This window comes from Pseudocercospora fijiensis (genome assembly GCF_000340215.1).
Source record: "Pseudocercospora fijiensis CIRAD86 unplaced genomic scaffold MYCFIscaffold_8, whole genome shotgun sequence".
Taxonomy (NCBI): domain Eukaryota; kingdom Fungi; phylum Ascomycota; class Dothideomycetes; order Mycosphaerellales; family Mycosphaerellaceae; genus Pseudocercospora; species Pseudocercospora fijiensis.
The window spans coordinates 2,875,719-2,897,417 of NW_006921539.1; the positions used below are offsets into that span (position 1 = coordinate 2,875,719).

At 41.5% G+C, this 21,699-nt stretch overlaps 1 protein-coding gene across 1 annotated transcript; it reads left to right on the plus strand.

Annotated features, from left to right (window-relative positions):
* Positions 1–126: 126 nt before the first annotated feature.
* On the plus strand, positions 127–20,550 carry MYCFIDRAFT_178183 (uncharacterized protein; the record flags this gene model as incomplete). The annotated part of the gene is made up of 11 exons (XM_007932083.1): positions 127–351; positions 395–492; positions 527–558; positions 588–621; positions 682–784; positions 827–899; positions 931–990; positions 1,025–1,034; positions 1,085–1,095; positions 11,081–11,086; positions 20,534–20,550. The coding sequence occupies 11 exons, from the start codon at positions 127–129 to the stop codon at positions 20,548–20,550; spliced, it is 669 nt and encodes a 222-aa protein (XP_007930274.1).
* Positions 20,551–21,699: the final 1,149 nt, after the last annotated feature.

A 21,699-nucleotide genomic window follows, 5' to 3' on the forward strand; every position in this document is an offset into this window, starting at 1 on the left:
TTATACAATGGCATCCAGCATCGAACGACATTCGGTCTCCCAGCTCTGTTAGTTCACCCGGGCGCCATTCTGGAAACGGACCTCCCACGCCATCAGACAATGGAAAGCGTAGACCAAGATTTCGATATGTCCTCCTTGACACCTATGGCGAAAAACATTCCCCAGGGAGCAGCAACTCAGGTCTGGGCTGCTACGGCGAAGCACTTCAGCGCCAAAGCAGGCTGCTGTGTGGCTGATTGTGGCGAATCGACGCCCTGGAGAGAAGGTGATGCAGTTGCGTCTCCTGGGTATGCTACGCATGCCTACGATGAGGCGAAGGAAGAGAGGCTGTGTAAGTTGAGTTGTGATGCCGTGGGTGTTGCCTATGACTAGGCAATCACACAGCTCGCTTGAGTTACTCCTGGGTACATATAGTCTGTCGAAACGCGTGTTCACTCCAGTTTCCGCTCAGTCAGAAAGGAGCTGGCCCATCTCACTGAAAATACCATCTCTGTGTTGGGACAGACACACAGGGCCCGCAACGAAGTTTTAAGACTTTGAGCCAGACACGAAGATTCCGTTCGGATGTTAGCCCAAGTGACATTCAGAAACAATTACCATCTCTTCCCGCGGAAAATTAACGTGCAGCCCCACTGTCTACACTCCTCAACAAGACACATGATCATCTTGCCAACTTCGAAGAGACATTGTCCTTCTCGCCTTAAACCTTCCTGGTGAACGTGATCGTCGCATCCAATATGTTGTGAACTGCTGGTACCTTTGGAACAGACTTGGCACGTACATGGTCTTTGACGCTCGGAAATAGAACTGTTTAGCTCTGCATAAGGTAGCTGTTGCGAACCAAGGTAACGGCAGCGATATGGCTTGGTTGTTCTCGTTTGGTATGGACCCACACATCTGTTGCCTCACCCTCCAAATGAGAACAGATAGTGGAAATCCAAAGCCTCTCCTGGCACTTATACCGAGCCCCAGCTGCCCGCCCGAGCCCCAGTGGATATACTAATGTAGAATCGCGCTGAATGAGATTACGTGCTGTTTCCACCTATTATATATTATATCTATTCTTGGTTGGTGTTGTTGACAGGCGCGGAGCGCGTTACCTAGGAAGTCGCGCCTCGAATTCTACCGTAGACCTAAAATTCGTATTTCTTCCCCCTTTTGCAGTAGATTACTAGTATCTATCGAAAATGGCTGAATCTCCATCGTACGACGAGTTTCTCGATAATGTTATCGCCGGCGGTAGTAGTAACGAGGCGGCGGTAGTTGTTAAGTCGCAGGAAGAGGTAGAAATAGAGGTAGAAGGCGCGCCTTCGGCGGTAGTTGTTAAGTCGCAGGAAGAGGTAGAAATGGAGGTAGAAGGCGCGCTCTCGGCGGTGGTTGTCGAGTCGCAGAAAGAGGTTTAATTTGTCTCGGAGACACGTATTCGAGGCCGCTCGCGCTTACTATCGCTGCCGCGCGAGCGTATATCTCTACCTAAATATCGATTAGTCTCTCTAAGGCCGCAGAAGCACCTATTCTCGAAGAAAGCGCTCCCCCGTAGGCTAATGCCTCGCGAAGTCGACTTTGTATCGTATATAGCGCTTAAGAAGTATATATAGGAAGAGTTTAGAAAGGTAAAGGGATACGAGTTTAAGGAGTAGAAGCCGCGGAAGAACAGTAAAGGTATTAAATATCGCTATCTCTATGTTTGTAGGTACTTTAGTTAGCCTAATAAAAGGACGTAGAATACGACTCGAAGGAAGATAATAACTAAGAAGATAGGGTATTAGTTCTACTTCTACGCCGTTACTATCGACCCTTCTAACCCTTCTAGTAGCTAGACTATCCGCTATTCGAGTAAAGAAGCTTACTATTACTATAATTATAGACCTAACGACGTTGTTAGCCTTACTATCTATAGAAGCCGCTTAAGAACGGCTAACTTCCTCGAGCAATTAGAACGGCTTTAGTCCGTACGAATACTAACCTCTAAGATAATAGCCTATTTCCGAGGCCGTAGTATTATTATTAAACTACAAGACCTATATAATATCTCTTAGCTTCGAAACCTTAACGTACGACGAGAAGCTAATTAGGTCGAGCGGATAGTTAAATTACTCGAAGAATACGACATCTATAAGGACATTTAAACTAGACCTAATAGCGCTATTAAATCTATAGTAGCTCTTTATCTAGTCTTAATTAAGGCCTTTAAGCGGATACTATATACGCTTATTCTAGATACTACGTATTCGACTAACCTATATAACCTCGAGTTATTAGACATAGTCGCTACTAGACCGTTAAACGATACGATTAAGCTCGGTATTAGCCTTGTCCGTCCGAAGCCTAATAAGGCCGATTTTATACAACTTCTTATATCTATTAAATAAGCCTTTAAAGCCGCTAGTTACGCTATACTAATTGTTATCGGTACTAACCGTAAAGAGGCTTTAATACTAGCTTATTAAGAGATATTTCCTAGTTCTAAGAATATCGTTTGTAACTAGCTATTAGGGCTAAAGAGGCTATACGTAATTGGTATGTAACTAGGCTAAGTAAAGCTAGGGTCTTAGTGCCTTAGGTAGGGCTTAGCGCTTAGTAATAGGCTAACTTGCCTACCTTCCTCCCTCTCCTCCTAGCTCCTTATCGAATACTACCTATACCTACTACTACCCTATCTACCTGCTAATATACCCTTCTTATATAGTATTCGATCTACCCTTTAAGGGTAGTAGCTAGATAGTCCTTATTTCAAGCTTTTAGCGGTATAGCTACGAATAAGACTAATCTAACTATATTGCGCTCGAAGAACAGGACCTATACGTACTATTCTACTAAGAACAACCGTACCAATTATAAAGTATCGTTTAAGCCCTATAGTACTTATCCTAATCGAGCGGAGCGACGGCGTAGAGCCCGAGAACAATATTAGATTTACGCCTATTACTACGGTCTATATAGCTATAGTATTAGTAGCTTTATCGCTACCGCTACGAGTCGCTGCATTACTTAAATGCCTTATTACTATCGTCCTGTATCTGCGCTAAAGCTAAGTCCTTCTCCTAATAGCGACGCAATCTATCGTTAAACGCCTATTAACGCGCCTATTCTTCTATAATAGCAATCTAAATCCGAGTCTCTTTATTAATATTATCCCTAACGTCTATCTTACTACCTTGCTCTTGCTACGTGCCTTGCTCTTGCTACGTGCCTTGCTCTTACTACGTGCCTTGCTCTTACTACGTACCTTGCTCTTACTAAGTATCCTGTTCGCTATCTATAATATTACTACCGCGAAGAAGCGGCGCTTGCTAAGACTATTAAGCTTAACGATTAGCCTAAACGTTGCGCTAGAAGGTCTTATTATTAAGGAATTCGCTAGCGATATATCGATTACCGAGTCGATCTTAGTCGGTCCGCTCTATAGCTTTAATACCGCGAGGACCCTCGTAAACAAGTTTATTACGGGCCTCTATATTCTAGAGAGCATTAGTAAACGCGGTGCCCTTAAGGCGGCGGCTATAGACCTCTATAAACCTGCGAGATAGTTTACTAAATCGCACGAACCGTCCGGGCACTATTAGAGTCGGCAAAGTGCGCTTAAGGAATAGAATAGAAGTAACTAGAAGTACGGCTTTATCGGATAACTAGCCGCGAGATTCTATTTTAGCAATCTTAAGTAGGTTAGTATTAAGCTATACCTCTTCTTATTACTAGCGCTAACGACGAGCTTCCTCTTAATCCTATTCGCGTACGCGCTATTGCTAAAGGCAGGTTTCTTACTAAGCTTATACGGTCTATAGATTACGCCTAGTAGTATTAGGGTCTAGGTGCGGTAGATCTAATAAAAGTATACTACTAGGCGGTACCGTACGCTACTTCTTGTAACGGATGTAGTCTATATAGCGGTCGATATGTAATTTATATAGCTTGCCTTTAAATCGGTTATAGTTAAAAGGTTCGTCGAAAAGGATATCGTTAAGACTACGAAACCGAGAGTATGCGACGTATATTAATATAGGCGTAAAGTCCTTCTTAGAGATATCGAGGACACCCTTATCGAGAGTTATACCTTATGCCTTATAGATAGTAATAGCGTAGGCGATAGTTAACGGAAACTAAGTACGAGTGCATTAGCTATCGAAACGGTCGTTATACTTCTACTTACGGCGAGATAGCACGATCGGTACTACCTTAGGCGGCAAGCTATCGATCTCTTAGTTTAGTATCGGTCCGGAATATTAATCTAACTCTACGAGTATAGCTACTAGTAGATCGTTATCGACGACCTCTTACTCGGTACGGGTTGTATCCTTTGCCTATATAACGTTACGAATAGTACCGATTATCCTATTAACGACGCCTTTCTATACCTAAAGGTTCTCGGTAACTAATATACGGGCATTAATGCAGATCGGGAGTATCTTATACAAGTTACCGCCTATCTTATAGTCGGCTTAGACTGTATAGCGGCTAGTATGCTTAGCTTTAATAGCTTTAATAGGCTACTAATTGTCTCGCATCGATATATAGTTAAGTGTAGCGACCTGCTTCTTATAGCTAAAAAGACGAATTGCGTTTTAGAAGGCCGTAGGATATAGATGCGAGGGATCGCGGACACGAGACACTAGTATTTGCTAGTAATCGATAGTAACCTTGCCTAGTCTAGTACGTAGGCCTTCGAGTACGGCTTTAAAAGCTTAGGTAGTAGGATTAGTACCCTGCTAGCGTTAAATAACATTAAGCTAGATAGTTTTATTAAACAGATGCTATATATAGCGTCTAAGAACAACTTTAGGTATATTAGTCTAGCTTAGTCGACTAAAGAGAGGGCGACCCGCGACTAGAAGCAACTAGCTAAAGTTACTATATATATAGATCGTAAAGCCTCTAAATAGTAGGGAGGTATCGACACCCGGATTATCTTAGTCCGCCTATAGATAGCTCGGATCTTGCTGCCCTACCTGTCGCAGTCGCTTATTAATCTAGTATAGCTTAACTAGATTAATTATCGATTTCTCGTCGATTATAATATATAGGATATTAGTTATATATGCTTAGAAGGCCGACAATGTATTACCCTCGAGAGGGATATATTCTTTTATCGTAAGAGGCAACCGGAAAGTAGAATAGATAGTAGAGCCCTTTATACTAAAAGCAGCAGCACTAGTTAGAGCGATTCGTATAATCGGATTGCCGAGCTAGTATTATACAGTACTAGAGGCATCGAATTGTTCTGCTAGTCGCTTAATAGTAGAAGAGAGAAGCTCGATTATATAGGACTTACTAACGCCCGCCTTGCTATCGATGTTTAGCAAGATAGGATCCGGTATAGTTACCCTATTAATTATCTTATTAGTATAGTTATAGATACGGTCGTACTAAAGTCGCTATTCTAGAGAGAGGCCGTTAACCTTCTACTAGTAGTTAGCAATAGTGCCGATTTTCTAATAAGTACTTCTAGTACTACGCTTGTTCTTCTACTAATCCTTAATCTCTAGTCTAAGATTATAGAGCCCGACGTAAGCGGTCTAGTCGTAATCCTTATCAATTTGACGATTGCTAAGGTTGTTAAGATCCTTATCTTCTTTAGCGGGGTTTCGGTTAGGTATAGTACGTATAAGAAGCTCGCCCTCTACTTCCTCCTCTTTAGGCTTATAGTATTCCTCCTCGAACAGGTCTTTAGTTAGGGTAGGGAGGTTGATTCTAAAGTAGTTAAAAGCGTAACCGGTATAGTTGTTTGTATACTACTTATATACGTCTTACTATATATAGAATTCTTCTTCCGGATAATCGGTAAAGGTATATAGTAGGTTAGGATATCGACTATCGAAAGGGTAGTATAGGGCGACCTTAGTACGGCAGTAGTCTTCGTAGGTCCTATTATCTTCCTATAGATTGCCGTAGTACTTAGGAAAGTAGTTAATAAGACGAGCCTTCGTACAAGGTCGTAGCTTAAACGTTGCAAAGTCCTATCGAGTTAGGAACTCGAATAGGGTAAGGTTAGGCCGATTAAGGAGGTTAGACTTAGCGAATTTCGCTAGTAGGATGCTAAGACGATCGATATACTTTAGTAATAGCGATTTGCCCTATGTAACGATCTTACCGACCTGCTTATTATATCGCTTAACTTTAGACTAATGCTATAGAAGCCGACAATCGAAGCTCTATATCGTACGAGAGCCTTAGGACAAAGGTAGACCGAGTAATTAGTAGTAAGCTTCCTAAGTAGAGATATCGCGCTTACCGATAAACTTATTTATTATTTTAGCAAAGAAGGAGACTATAGGCCGATTAGAGTTCTAGAGTTGTAGACTAAGCTGTTTAGCGATGTCGAGTAGCAGTATACTACGCTTCTCGGCCTTGCTATAGTACTTAGTAAGATAGTCGATAACGGTACCTTTTAAGGTATAGGGAGCGAAGTCGGTATTCGTAAGCTACGCTATCGAGACGGTACGATTATAGCTATTTATCTACTTGTCGTTACGAGGCCCGTTATATATATAGTATCGGGGGTTAAGGTCTCTACTAATACGTAGTTTATCGTAAAGCTTTCGAGGATAGCAGAAGCGGCAAGTACGCGCCCCTATGTCCTTATTCTTCCGCTAGCAGTATTCGTAGCCGCATTTATACCGCTAAACTCGATTAAGGTTTAGTATAAGGAGGTATACCGTATTACGTACCTTATACGGCGGTATAGACAACACTATAGGTTCTCCTAGCTATAGACTAGTACGATCCGGGTCTAGCTAGAAAGCAGTAATATAACGACCCTAGAAGGTAGCGAGCGCGTTACGATCCGCTTAGGTATTAGATCTCGGAGGCGGAAGCAGCGCCTACTATATATACAGGTCTAGATTATTATCCTTAAGCTAGTATATACCGTAATTATATAAACTGCCGCGAGCCTAGAATTCAAACTAGTTCTAATAATCGATAACGCTAAATTTAGGCTTAAGGACGGTTTACTAGAGGATAGTATAGCGCCGGAAGTAGTAGTAAGCTACAATTGCTAGGTTGTCTCGTATATTATTACGAGCAATCTTACGGCGCTAGTGCTTATCGCTAGTAGGGATGTTAGGCATATGCTTCTATAAAGACTACTACTAGTTGTCGGCGGCACTAAAAGTAAGGAAGAGATACGGACTACCTAGAGCTATAACGTAGACCTTAAGTTGCTTACGCTTACTAATCTAGTAAGCGCGGGTACCTCGTAGCTTGTCGGCATGTCTTATTAGATTAGAAAGTAGCTTCTTTAACTTATTATCGTTATATAAAGCTAGTGCGGCCTTTAGATCGTTAAGGGAAATCTCCTAATATTCCGGGTTCTGCTAGACTAGGAAGTCGGCGATGCGGTTGCTCTACTTCCTTATAGAGGTATTTAAAGCAACATATCGGAAGCGGGTATATTAAGCAAAGCGTCCGTCTTAATACTTAAGCATATACTTAATGTATTTATCGTACGATATACTACGCTCTCGGCATTCTATAAAGTCGCCTACCCCTATTAGATATAGTAAAGAAAACGCGAGCAAGAGGAGGGCAATCGACTTATTAAACTTAGAAAGAGGAACTCGATCGTATAAAGGGAGAGTTAGGTAGTTCTATAGCGGATCTCCTAGGCTATCGTACTAAGCGGCCTATATACGGAGCTCGTCGTCTTTAGCCTAGCGCTACTCCTCCTACTAATTAACAACCTCCTATAACTGTTGCCGCTAATCCTTTAGTATCCGGGCTTACGGAAGGGCAGATTCGAAAGGATAGTCGGCGAAGTCCTCCTTATCTTCGGCTTGCTCTACTTGTTTAGAAGAAGGCTACGGAGCCGATATATTAGGAATCGGTAGAGGGATGTCTTCCTCGGTATAGTACTAGACATTAATGCGATCGATTACATTATTATCGACTAGAAGACTAGATAGGCGGTTCTCGTCGATAGCTATATCGGAGTAGCCCTTATAGTTAACCGTTAACTATACTAACTACTAACGAATAACGGCTTAGCGAACCCGGAAGTCGCGCTTAAATATACGCCTAGTCGTATTATCGCCTTATACTAGTTAAAGAAGAACGGTCTCTAAATGCTTAGGAAGTAAGGGAAGTTCTTACTAAAGCTTGCCTATATCGCGTAGAAAGTTAACTACGTTATTCTTATATCGGTACTACGCGCCCTTAATTAGGCGAAGCTCGACGTAGATATAGATACGTACGATAAGGATCTCCTTAATTATCGTAAGCTTTAGAAGATATACTAGGTATTCGCCGGGGTCTATTCGATTGCGGCTCGATATAAGATTAGGCTCTTTAGGTCGCTTATTGCTATCGCATATTATACGACACTTCTTATAGATATTAAAGGTAGGCGATAGTTTGCGATTGTCTAGTTGTGTGTTAAACTAACGCTCTTTATACCCCTTCTAAAGCTCTTTATTCTAGTATATCTCTATCTTCTCCTATTCTAATACCGTAAAGAAGTCGGTAACTAAATCGTAGTCGATATTAGCGAGAGCTTACTAACCGTCGAGATCGGTACGTACTTAGATAGGTAGATCGACAGGGTTATTAGTAAGGAAGTAATTACGTAGGTCTTGCTTATATTAATCGACGCGGGTATAGTCGCGCTAGCCGGGTCGAGGCGTACGATATAGTAGAGGCTCGTTATCGTTATTACGGACAATGCGGTAAGCTATATAGCAATTCTCGAGTTCCTAAGAGCTATTAGGCATATAGAAATCGCGTCGCTTTGTCTTATATCGGCGAAGGATATACTACTTATACTAATTAGGCTCGTCGTTATCTCCTTCTACGTAATAGTAGTAGATATCGATACTAGGATCGGCCTTAGGGGCATCGAACTTGCGGGCAATAGCACGTAGCTAGTTACAAATACTATACTTAAACTAGCGTCGGGCATTGCGAATTAGTAGATTATATAGATCTCTAGTAGGTAGGCTAATATTACTAAAGGCGGAGCTCGGTAAGGGAGGATCGCTACTATAATTAGTTTGCTATATTAGTCGAATAGTCTATAAGGACTAAAGAGGATGCTCTACTAATAGTTGTTTAATAGTTAGCGTAGGAGGAGGATGTCTACTAGCGCGACGCTCTTATCGGTATTAGCGAGAGATTGCGGCGACTTAGGTACGAGCAGTAGCGGTCGCTACGTCGTTACTGCTATATTAACCGCATAGACGGAGACCTGCCGTACTAGAAGACTGCGTTAGAAGCGGCGGTAGGCCTATCGAGCCTAAGCCTAAGCCTAAGCCTAACGAATATAGCGGGTTACGCTTAATTAGATCTCTAGCGGATAGATTAGATAAGGAGGGGATAGAGCTTAAGGGAATAATAGAGCTCTATATAGGGGAAGGCGAGATAGAAATTAGATTAGATATAGCGCTAGCTCGTAGTATTAGTATTAGTATCTTAAATAGACGGCCGCGCTTATTTAAAGTAAGTATATCGGTATCCTAGTCTATATCGCGAGGATGCTTTTTAGAGGCAGCTACGTTCTTTTTCTTGCTCTTTATATTCGTAAGACGATATCTAAGGCAGTACGCGGTCGCTTTAGTCGCAGTGCTAGTGCTAGTGCTAGTGCGAGTAGTACGAAGGCTCTAGAATTAGGTACGCTTCTTACGCTTGCTATATAGCGGATTTGTGCAGACTCGACTACTATTAATACTCGGATCGACCTCTTTATCGTCGAGTACTAGATTGTCGATAGCGTCTTCGTTACAATCGGGCGGAAGAGTCTTACGCGGGTTACCGTTACCGCTAGGAGGGCCTTATCCGCCTAGTGCGCTAGTAGCGGCTTGCTAACCGAAGTGCTAAACGTCGGCTATATTTAGATTAGGAGGGTAGCTAGAGTTAGCTATAGAAGGAAAGCAAAAGAGGTAGGTAGAAGTCGTAAGGGGCAAGTTAGAAGGTAGAAGATAGAAGGCGTAAGGCGGAAGGTAGAAGGCGGAAGGCGGAAGGCGCTCTCTATTTATAGAACGCTAAGCTATGCCGAATTAGGCCTAGAAGGTGAATGCGGCTTCTTATATATAACAGATTAGACTTGCTATACCTAACCGAGACTCGAGACTTGCATCGCTCTTAGTACCCTTATTACTTCGTCCGACGTTAGCGTTCCGGACGTATTAAGCGCTCGCTAAGGCTCGACTAAACCGCCCTCTACTTTAGTACCCTTATTTATCTAACGTTAGCGTTCCGGACTAGTTAAGCACTCGCTAAGGCTCGACTAAACCGCCCTCCACTTTAGTACCCTTATCTCTTTATCTAACGTTAGCGTTCCGGACGTATTAAGCACTCGCTAAGGCTCGACTAAACCGCCCTCTACTTTAATAGTCTTATTAGGTATAGGTTTAGCGACTTAATTCGGTCGGCTTCGGAGGGCAGGTTAGTATATTAGTTTAGGGCGTACCTAGTAATATTAATATCGATACTAGCTTAATATTAATAATGCGGCTTCTAGACACGGAATTAAACCCTTAACTAGTATAGTGTTCAAACCTTACCTACCTGCCTCCCCCTTCTAACTAAGCTATTACCCTAGGTAGCAGCAATAAGGGTATATAATAACACTGCAATCTACGACCTTTAACTAATAATAATCGACTAAGACGAAGCGTCGCCTAGCTATAACTAGGTAAGGAGTTATAGTAATCCTTTACGCCGAGTTATTAAGTTACGTAGGGAACCTAAGGGATTTAGGCTATTTAATAGTCTTTTCTAAGGCAGCTAGTAGCCTAATAAACTAGTAGAGGTAACTGCCTATTGTCTAAACCTAAAGAAATTAGTTCTCCGGGACAGGTTTTCTATAGCGGCGTTTCTTCGGAAGCGTATAAGGTCGAAGTCTAGTAGGTATATTTACTTAGTTGATTCGTAACGTGTCTTAAAGGGTTAAAAGCTCGAGGTCTATATCGTGTCCGTAAGAGTGACTCCGGGTATTGCCCGTCTATAGTTTTTTTGCCTTTTAGTATTCTCCGTTTTTTTTTTAACTAAGTCCTTTATGTCTCTAAGTCCTTAATTACTTATCCTTGCTCTTCCTTTATGCCTCTTTTACCGTTAAAGGTCGCTACAGATTGTGTTTGTTTTGCTATAGAAGGTCGTTGCTTCGTTAGTTGCGGAAGAGGCAGGTATAGGGGTATTATATAGTACTATTGTCGCATAGTGCTATTGTCGCATAGTGCTATTGTCGTAGGGCGGTTGTCGTATAGGGCTGTTAGCGCATAGTGCTGTTATCGCATAGTACTGTTAGCGTATAGTACTATTAGGGGATTATAGTACTATTAGCGCATTATAGTATTGCCTTTATTATAGGACCTAAGGTTAGAGGGCACGTAATAGTAACTTGAATTGTTAACTAATTATAGCGCGCGCTCGATTTTGCGGGCACATCTTTAAAATTTAGCCCCCCTACGCTAATACTACTGCTACTGCCTCCTTACTACTAATATTAGCTACGTTATTAGTAGCAATCTAATTTGTTCTCGAGCTCTACGCTAGACTAAATAGACACCTTCTATAACCTTCGTCGCAAGCTCCTTAGGTTGCTCTAGGTGCCTGTTTTTAGTCTATCGCTCCGCTCGAATTAAGTAAGGCCTTCTATACGGCCTATTATACTAAGTTAAGCATATTAGACCGATACTCGCTAATTCCGCTACATCCGTACTATAGGAGCCTATAATATATTATTAGTGCTACCCCTTATTACAATAGCCGGCTCGTTACGAAACAATAACCGTACTGCCGCTAGTAGCGCTAGCAACGACAATGCTAGTAGTACAGTACCTACTAAAGTGCCTACTAAGGTACCTACTAAAGTACCTGCCGAAGAGCCTACTACTAGGCCTACCGAAGAACCTATAATCCTAGGTAACGACCTAGAGTTGCCTGTTAACGACATTCTTAATAATATTATTAATCGACGATATAGCTAACTAGCCTTTAGCCCCTAGCTAGTAGCGAGACTTTAAGAAGCTACCTAAAACAGGCTCGCTACTCTACGTTAAGAACAATAGCTAAAGGACAACCTCCTCGAAATTCGCCGCCTTTAGAAGGCCCTAACAACTAATACTAAGCCGATAGTAGGGCCTTCCTTACTATTAGTCCTAGTCTAGAAGAAGGATGCTAAACTTAAGGACTGTACTGTATTTAACGGCTCTAGTCGAAAGCAATATAACGACTACATCCGTAACTGTAAGCTTAACTAACGAAACGCACTAAGGGCTCTACTAAATAACTATTTACTAGTCGTCTATGCTATACAGTATATTAATAGCGACCTAAAACGTACCTAGGATAACTATTTTAATTCCCTCGATAATTAGACCGCTATTTAGTAGCAAACCTATAAAACTATTATACTAGACACCCTTAGAAACCCTATACTAAGGCAATAATATGCTTAGGACCTGTATCTTCGAGCTAAACAAAAGACTAATTAATCGGCTCGTTTATTCGAGGCCTATTTAAAGACCCTCGAGGATAACCTTCCGGCTAAGACTAATTCTATATAGATCTCGGAAATACGCCTAAAACTTAGATAGGAACTTATCCTCGAATTAGACCGTCGCCGTGTATTCGAATAAGCTAACCTAATACGCATTTAATTCATAGTCGAAGTAGAAACAGCCGAACGAGCTATCTAGCTCTAATAACGACTAGAATCGAGGATCCGGCTAGCTAGTACTAACCGCGGCAATCGTAGTAGCCGCGGAGGAAACTAAGGTTCCTACTACGACAACAATACTAATAATAGGAATAGTAATAATAACCGTAGAAGAGGCCGTAGCCGCCGGCTATATAGAGGAGGCCGCGATAGGGGCCGTAGAAGGGGCTCGTATCCCTATAATACTAACCGCTCGGCTAATAATAGCAATAATAGCTACGGTAACCTACTAACCGGATTGAAGTGCTTTAATTATAACAGCACTAGCTATCTACTAGGCTAATATAACAAACCTAAGGACTAGGCCTAAATTAATCGTGCTTCCGCCGAGTATAGGAAACATCTTTTAGCCGCTAATGCTACCCTAGTCGGCTCTTTTAATTAGTCGAAAAAAGAGTAAGCGCCGCACTAACTATTAGCCTTGTACGGCGTAAGACTATCGACATTATGCTAGCTATTATACGTACCTGTCTTATATCTAGGCGCGATACTAACTATAAGGCAAAGGTTATACTAGACCCCGGAAATTCAGTTAGCGCCCTTATTAGCTATCGCCTAGCTAAGCAATTAGACCTTCGGCAATTGCCTAGAACTAACCTGCTAACCCTTGCTTGGTTTAATAACGCTCGGCACTTGACCTATAGGGCCTACTATGTTCCTATAGTTCTAAAAGACGACCTCGGAAATAAACGCCTACTAAACTTTACTACCTACGCGGTAGATATAGACAGCCTCCTATCCGACATTGTTATTAGTAACCCTATTCTTAAGTACTATGCTATAGTTATAGACTTAGGCAGTTAACAATAGCGATTTAGAATCGCTAGGAAAGAGGACATTAAATATATTAATGTTAGCGAGTGCCCTAACGATATTAGGGTCCTGTTTATTAGCAACCTAATACCTGCCTTAGCTAATCCGACTGCCGACCTGCTCGGTAGTAATAACGATAAACCTGTGCCCCCTAATAATCCTAATTAGCTTGCTCGTATACTAGAGCCTATCCGAGAGACCTATATTAACGTGTTTAAATACTACCTAGCATCGACATTGCCTATGTTTAAAGAGACGGATTATAAGATTAATATTATAGAGGGTAAGGAGGTTCCTTTTAGCCCCCTCTACAACCTTAGTAAACGAGAGCTTGCTATGCTGCGTAAGTACCTAGAGGAAAACCTAGCTAATAGTCGAATTCGATATAGCAATAGCCCTACTAGTATACCTATCCTGTTCGTACTAAAGAAGGATAGCGGCCTACGTTTATATATTAATTATAGAGGGTTTAACGCTGTTACTATTAAAGACCGCTGTCCACTCCCGCTTATTAATAAGACCCTCGACCGCCTTTCCGGTGCCTACTACTATACTATATTAGATATTAAGGACGCCTATTACCGTATCTGTATTCGTAAGGGCGATAAATAGAAGATAGCCTTCCGTACTCGCTATAGCTATTTCGAGTACTTAGTTATACTATTTAGGCTAGCTAATGCCCCTGCAATATTCTAGTCCTATATTAATCGAGCCCTTTTAGGCCTATTAGACTATCTCTGTGTAGTTTACCTAGATAACATCCTAGTTTATACCTATTTACCTAATATCGTAGAACACTAGGCCGTAGTACGTAAGGTCCTCGACCGCCTACGAGCCTATAGACTGTATTGCAAACCTTCTAAATACACCTTTGCTACTAAAGAGGTGTTATTCCTTAGCTTCCTCGTATTAACTAAGGGTGTTAAGGCTAATCCTAATCGGATTAAAACTATTACTAAATAGCCTATTCCTACGTTAATTAAGGAACTATAGTCGTTCCTCGGCTTCGCTAATTTCTATCGTCGCTTTATTAAGGGCTATTTACGGCATATAATGCCCCTAACTAAGCTTACTAAAACTAAGGCTAACCCGTCTAGAGAGTTCAAATAGACTAATAAAACACAAGCCGCTTTTAACGGTCTAAAACAACGCTTTACTAAAGTCCCCTTATTATACTATTTCGTACTAAGTAAGCAGATCCAAATTGAGACTAACGCTTTATAGTTCGCTATATTAGCTATTATGTTACAATAGGCTAATAACACCTATTAGCACCCGATTGCCTTCTTTTTACGAAAGATAATCGATATAGAGCGTCGCTACGAGACCTACGAGTAAGAGCTCCTAGCTATTATCGAGGCCTTTAAGTATTAGAGGCACTATCTCGATAGTATATAGTATACTATTTAGGTCTATATAGACTATAACAACCTCCGTAGCATTACTAAGGTTACTAGGGTTATAGGTCGATAGGCTAGATAGGCCGTCTATCTCGCCGGGTTTGATTTTAATATATTATATTAGCTAGGCGTAAGCAACCCTACTAATAGCCTATCGAGGCGACCTAATTACGATAGCGAGACCTAATATATTAATTCTTTGTTTCTAACCCTATAGTATAAGATTGCTATAGCCCGTATTATTAATAAGTAAGCGTAGGATAAGCGGACTTCCGGACCCCGCGGCGGCAACAAATACTATAGCAGAGTTGTCGTTCTTCTAGTATACGTTAGAAAGGACGTAGATCGCTCGAGCTATAATAACTCGATTAAAGACATTGCTATCTATAGTAATAGCCTATATAGCGACAGCACTATAGAAGAGGTTGTAGTAGTTCCGGCTGCTAGTACTATTAGATATATATAATACGTACCTCGTTCGATAGTACGGGTACTATTAAATAACCTTGCAAATAGGGATAGTTAATCGTTTATAGATAAGCTATTACGTACTTAGTAGAGGGACGCCTTTGCTATCGAGCGTATTAATAGGCTTGTAAGCAGACGGGCGACTCGATCTAGTAAGAGTAATAGTTAGTCGATCGACGACAAAGGTTACTTAAAGTTTAAGGGTAGATACTATGTCCCCGCTAAACAATCGATTAGATAAGAGCTTTTAAAGAGGTACTATAATAGTAAGCTCGCTAGTTACTATAGTATAGAGAGGTCGTACGAGTTACTATCGCGTATATACTACTAGCTAAATAGTAAGCGGTATATAAAGGAGTATATATAGACCTATATAGTATACTAGCGAGTAATTAGACCCCGTAGTAGTTCGGTTTCCGAACCACCAAACGTATATAGTTTAGTTTCTTAGCGGCGAACTAGCTCCCTAGTTCCGGTTTGGTTTTTTCGAACTATATAGATTCCTAGTTTAAACTAGAGACTATATTGGTTTTACTATAAGGACACTCTTATTCGACTGCCGGCTACGATTGCCGGCTATAATAGTAACTCTGTTATATTTACTACGCTCTTTTGCCGTTGCTAGGGCGTGGTTGCCGTTGCTAGGGCGTAGTTTTGCTACAAGGACACTCTTATTCGACTGCCGGCTACGATTGCCGGCTATAATAGTTACTAGGTTGTATTTACTACGCTTTATTACCGTTGCTAGGGCGTGGTTGCCGTTGCTAGGGCGTAGTTGCCGTTACTAGGGCGTAGTTGCTATTGCTAGGGCGTAGTTACTATAGTTGCGAAAGCTTACCTATATAACGTTACGTAGGCGGCAACAATTAGGGCTTCGCGACATTCTTATACTTTTAACTTCTTCCTCTATACCTATACTAATAACAACTACTATACGCTGCGCCCCCGCCCCTTTCCCTTATAATAGCAAGAGAGAAGCGCGCCGCGCGCTAAATAGAAGATAGAACTAAAGACCGCGAGTTTATTTTACCTAAGCGTCTAACCAAAAAGCGTAAGACTAAAGAGGAGTACTCTACGAAGAAGAATTCCGTACGAGACCGCGAGAGAAAGGACAAGATAGATAAAGATAAAAGAGCTAAGGATAAGAGAAGAAAGGCGCGGAATAAGGCATTCTATCGATAGCTAGCGCCTATAGAAAAAAGTAAAGGTTAGAATAAGAAGACAACCTAAGAGAAGGCTAAGAGGAGGAAAGAATTACGGCTAGTTTTCGAGCGTAAAGTTCTAGTAGCGTAAGTTAATCTAGCTAGCGGCCGTAGCTAGCAGCTATAGCCGGCAGCCGTAGCCGGTAGCTATAGCCGGCATATTTTTCTTTAACACGTTAACTAATAGCATTTAGACCTGTAGTCGCTACCTCTATCGATACGACCGATAGTAACGGAGATGTTTAGATAGCCGAGAACAACAATACTAGAGTTTAGGATACCGCGATAGAGCTTAATACTGCGAATAAAGGAACTAAAAAAAGCGAGGAGATACTATACGTCGATCTAGTAATAGGTGCAGTCTTAGGGCCTAACGCTATAGACGATAAGCGCTAGGAGTAGATCGAGCATAGTTAAAGAGACGAGATACTAGTAAAGGGCTAAGGTATAAGTCCTATTAATCTAGAAAATTATAGTTAAAGCTACTACGAAAAGCTAGTAAGGATTGGAATCGAGACTAGTCGTCTTTATATCCTCGATATAGAGTAGAAGTTTCTTTATTAGTATTAGAGCGAAGCCTTTACGTCTATAAAGGCAAAGTAGCTTACGATTAATGCGATCGGGGCTAGGTATCTAGGGACGGCAGAAGTGTTACTATAGGAGGAAGGGGTATAGGTAATTATTCTATACTCGGTATATATAGCCGGCGTTCGTAGCCGGCAGATACTAACAGTTAAATAGAAAGCGTTTCTCGAAGGCAGAGTGCTACTACTATATAAAATCTTTACTAAGGTAGAGAGGGCTTATATCCGGAATCTAAGCTACTAGTAGGATAGGTTAGCGTTAGAATTCTCTAAATCTCTATATAAGCCTCCGAAGGATTACCTATTTTAGCGATACGGCTTTATCTCGACTACTCCGTAGGTACCCGAAGAAGCTCGAGCGCTCTTTAAGGTCTTTACTAAGAAGCGGAAGGAGTTCGAGGATTAGGATTAGTTAATAGAGCTATTAGTTAGTCTTAGGTTTCGTAGTTAGACTCGGCCTAAGCATTTGCTTATCGAGTGTCTTATACCGAAAGAGGATAGATTAAGACTAAAAACGAGCTTAGATTCGTTAGGTATAGTAGCTCGGTTCCGTTAGTAGGAGAGAGCCGCCGTATAGAAGGCAAAATTCAGGTAGTTAGGGTAGCTAGGAAAGAAATTCTAGTAGTTAGGCTAGCTAGGGTAGCTAGGAAAAAAAATCTAGTAGTTAGGTAGCTAGGAAACAAAAAAAAAAGGTAGCTAGCTATTTACTGCCTAGCTATTCCTAACGATACGATGCTATAAAAGAAAGGGTGTTTCTCTATAGCTACTAGTATATATCTACTACTCCTAAGTCCTTACCTTACCGTACGAAACCTTAAAACATGCCGACCGACATTGTATATATACTAGGCGCTATACTAGGAAGGGTAACAACGAGACGACAGTCGAAACAGTCTAGTATACGAGCGAGATTGCGACAACGTCGAGAGGAGGTCGTATACTTACCTTCGAGCCTATCGAGTCCTAGACGACGATTAGGGCTAGATTCATCCTCTCCGAATCCTAGTAGTAGGAATTTATTATAGAGTACTACTACCTAGTCCTTACCTTTACGGAGTCTAAGTAGAAGGTTATTCGGAGATATAAGAACATCGAGTATTAACCCGGAAATCTTCGAAAAGGCTAGCTAGGCGTATCTTTAGAAACCCGAGTATATAGAGCAGTTCAATTAATAGGTCTATAAGATATAGTTCCCTTTATACTTACGTTCGAAGGAGTATAAACTCCGGAAGTACTCGATGCGATAGGGGAGTAAGGAGCGAACGGATATATTCTAGAAGTTCTTTATAGAGGGGGCATTATACCGTTATACGACTTCTCGACTTAAAGGTTAACTAGTAATTGTCTGCAACTTCTACGGTTTAATCTTAAAACACCCGAAACTAGGGGATAGGAACTTATCGCCTACGAACTATCTCTATTCTAAACGGTGTCGGGAATCTTAAGGAGAGAGGAGAGTTAATATAGATATAGCGTTCTAGAAAGAGGTATATCTTCTAAAATGCCGGCTATAGCTACCGGCTATAGCTGCCGGCTATAGATTCCGGCTACCTAAATCAACCGTAGAGATCTAGCTAATTATTATAGGCTACGCTTAAGGAAGCTCTAGGATTAAAGGCTACCGATTTCTCCCCCGAAGACTTTAAGCAACTAGTAAACGAAATGCTAGCTATAAACGGTCTTCCGGAAGACTTCTACGAAAGGGAGTCTATATAGAAGACATACCTATATCTTACAAACTACCCTCCCCTATTTCTCGGCGCGACAACCTAGCGTATTATGTTCGAAAAGAACAAAGAGGCTACGTTAGACGATATTCGGGAGATCCTCCGTAATACTCGCCGAGTAGCTATTACTATCGATAGCTAGTTAAGCCGGACTATAAGAGCCTCCTTCCTCTCGATTATACTATACTTTATTAATTCGGATTGGAAACTCTAGGAACTTATAATCGGATTCCCTAAAATTCTAGGTTCCTATACTAGTAAGGATATAGCGAAGCTTGTCTATACGGCAATAGATAGGGTTAGTATAACAACGAAACTAATCTCGATTACTACGGACAACGCTAGTAATAATCGAACATTATATAAGGCGTTGTATATACAATTCACTCGTATATGTCTTTAAAATCACTAATTATATCGATAGGGTCGAGTGCGTAGAGGAGATTACAAGGTCTATAATCTAGCTTAATCTTCCGAATGTTAAGCTCGCTACGATTCCGGATACGCACGACAATACGCACGATAATAACGATAAAGAGGAGCCTATTAATAGCCCTAGCCCTATTGAATCGGAGCCGACGTCGTTGCTAGTTGTATCCCTATAGAAGTTTCCCTACCTCGCTTATATAGTTTAAATCGCGATCCGAGCCCTCTTTAAGACGCTTAAAATTGTACTATTAAACGACGACTAATAGAAGATCCTAGATAAGGATAAAGCAAAGTCGAAAGTCGAGAAACTTATTACAGCAATAAGACGGGATAAGGTAGAGAGCCTCGCTCTCGTTTTATATAAGGTATAACTTTTGTCCGTAGCCGGTACCTATAGCCGGCAACCTAGTATAGTTCTAACTCTTTTTCTCTAGCTTCGTCGTCTAGCAATATATACGAACTCGAGCTTATAGAGATGTAACCGATTCGAGGCTATTTAAAAGAACCTAATCGAGCGCCCTAAAACCGATACCTAGAATATCGTATAGAATAAGCGATAGCAAAAGCGGCCTCCTTAGCGCCTACTCCGTTTTACCTAAGACGTTAAAACCCGGTTCGATTCGACTTTCTATATAGTTACGAGGGGATATACTTTATATACCGCTCTCGAGATCTATTAGAGTTCCGAGGGTATTAAGTAGCTCGGCCTTACCGCCGCCGAATAGCGCTAAGTAGAGTATCTCGTCGATATTAGTAAGCATTACGCGAAGGTTACTACTACGATTAGAAGAACCCGAGGACCGACGATCTACCTTATCTTTACGTACTATAACTAGCTCTTTAACGAGCTCGAGGAAACCGTAGCTAAGCTAGCTAAGAAGAGCGTTCCCTAGAAAGTAGCTATAACGAAAGCTATAGACACCTCCTATACTAAGTTGTATAAATATTATAGTGCTACCTTTAACTCGTTCGGGGATATCTATAGCGTTGCGTACTTGCTTAACCCGGTAGAAAAGGATATATACTAGTAGAGGCCGGAATAGAAGGCGGACGAGGTATAGCCGAAGCATTACTAGACTATTCTAGAAAAGATATTCTACGAGCGTCGGAAAGAAACTAGTCTAAATGCAGCTCCTATAAAGAAAAAGAAGGTTTAGAAGGCTCCGATATTATACCTATTTCGTAGGTAGGAAGTAGAGGCAGAAGAGGAAGCAACTACTAAAGTAAATAAGGAAGAGTTCGATCTCTATCGGCGCGTGAGTAAGTACAAACCCGTAGGCTCGGAAAGAGGGCTAATAATCTCTAGATCTTACCGGTCTTCTAGACGAATTCGGAGACGATATTCTCGCTATATAGTAGCGGTTAGAGCCTAAGTTTCTAACGATAGCGTCGGTCGCTCGGGACGTCCTCGCTATCCCGAGCGTAGGTATAGGCTATAAGAGGTCTTTTAGTATCGCTCGTTACTAGGGCCGCTTTAATCGAATATACTCGCCTACTACCTTCGAATCTATTATAGTATTCCGATACTATCTCCTCTACTAGAATCGCTAAGGCAGGTTACTAAAGATTATGCTAAAGGAGTTAATTAAGGAATTAGAAAACCTTAAGATCGAAGAAACCTAGGAGCGCGAAGAGAATGCGAAATTTAGTCTAAGCGAAACCCTAATTAGCGATAACGAAGAGGAGGAGGGCGGAGGTAGAAGGCGATACCGGGTCGAGAAGCGGAAACGTATACAGGCTTAGAGTAGCTTTAAGGAGACGAAGCGTTTACGTATAAGGTAATATAGCCGGCGTATATAGCCGGTATATATCCGAAATGTGTTTCGAATTCCTAGGACCCAAATAGACTAGTTGCTATAGCAACCGACCCCGCTTACCTACGGACTATTTCTAATTCTCTATTCGCTCTTCCTCTCCTTCTTCCCTTTCCCTATATTCTTAAAGACAAATATGCCTTAAGGATTCGGCTCTTCGGGCCTTCCTAAGCCGGCTACCTCCCCTTCCTTAAGCTACTATCCTTTATTCGAATCTAACGATAACCTAATAAGGCGGTTTAATAGAAGACTATTTGTTCTAGAAGGCAAGAAGCATTAATGTCTCCCTACGATTATATGCTTATTAATTTTCTAGGTCCTACCGATATACCCTCGTCGCCTAAACGCGTAGATGAATATCTTTAGAGGCTAAAGGGTAAGGGTAAAGTAAGCTAAGTATAGGGAGACCGTAGCGAGAACGAGATATCGGAAGAGTAAGGCTCTCCGTAGTATATACGAAGGAAGGGGGTTCTTCGGAAAACAGTACCGAAAAACAAGAAGGCTATAGGTAGATAGGAGAAGGCTAAAAAGAGTAGGCGGACGAAGACTGTCGCGAAGAAAAGTTATCTTTCTATTAAAAGAAAGGGAATAAGGCAGGACTCGACGATAAAGA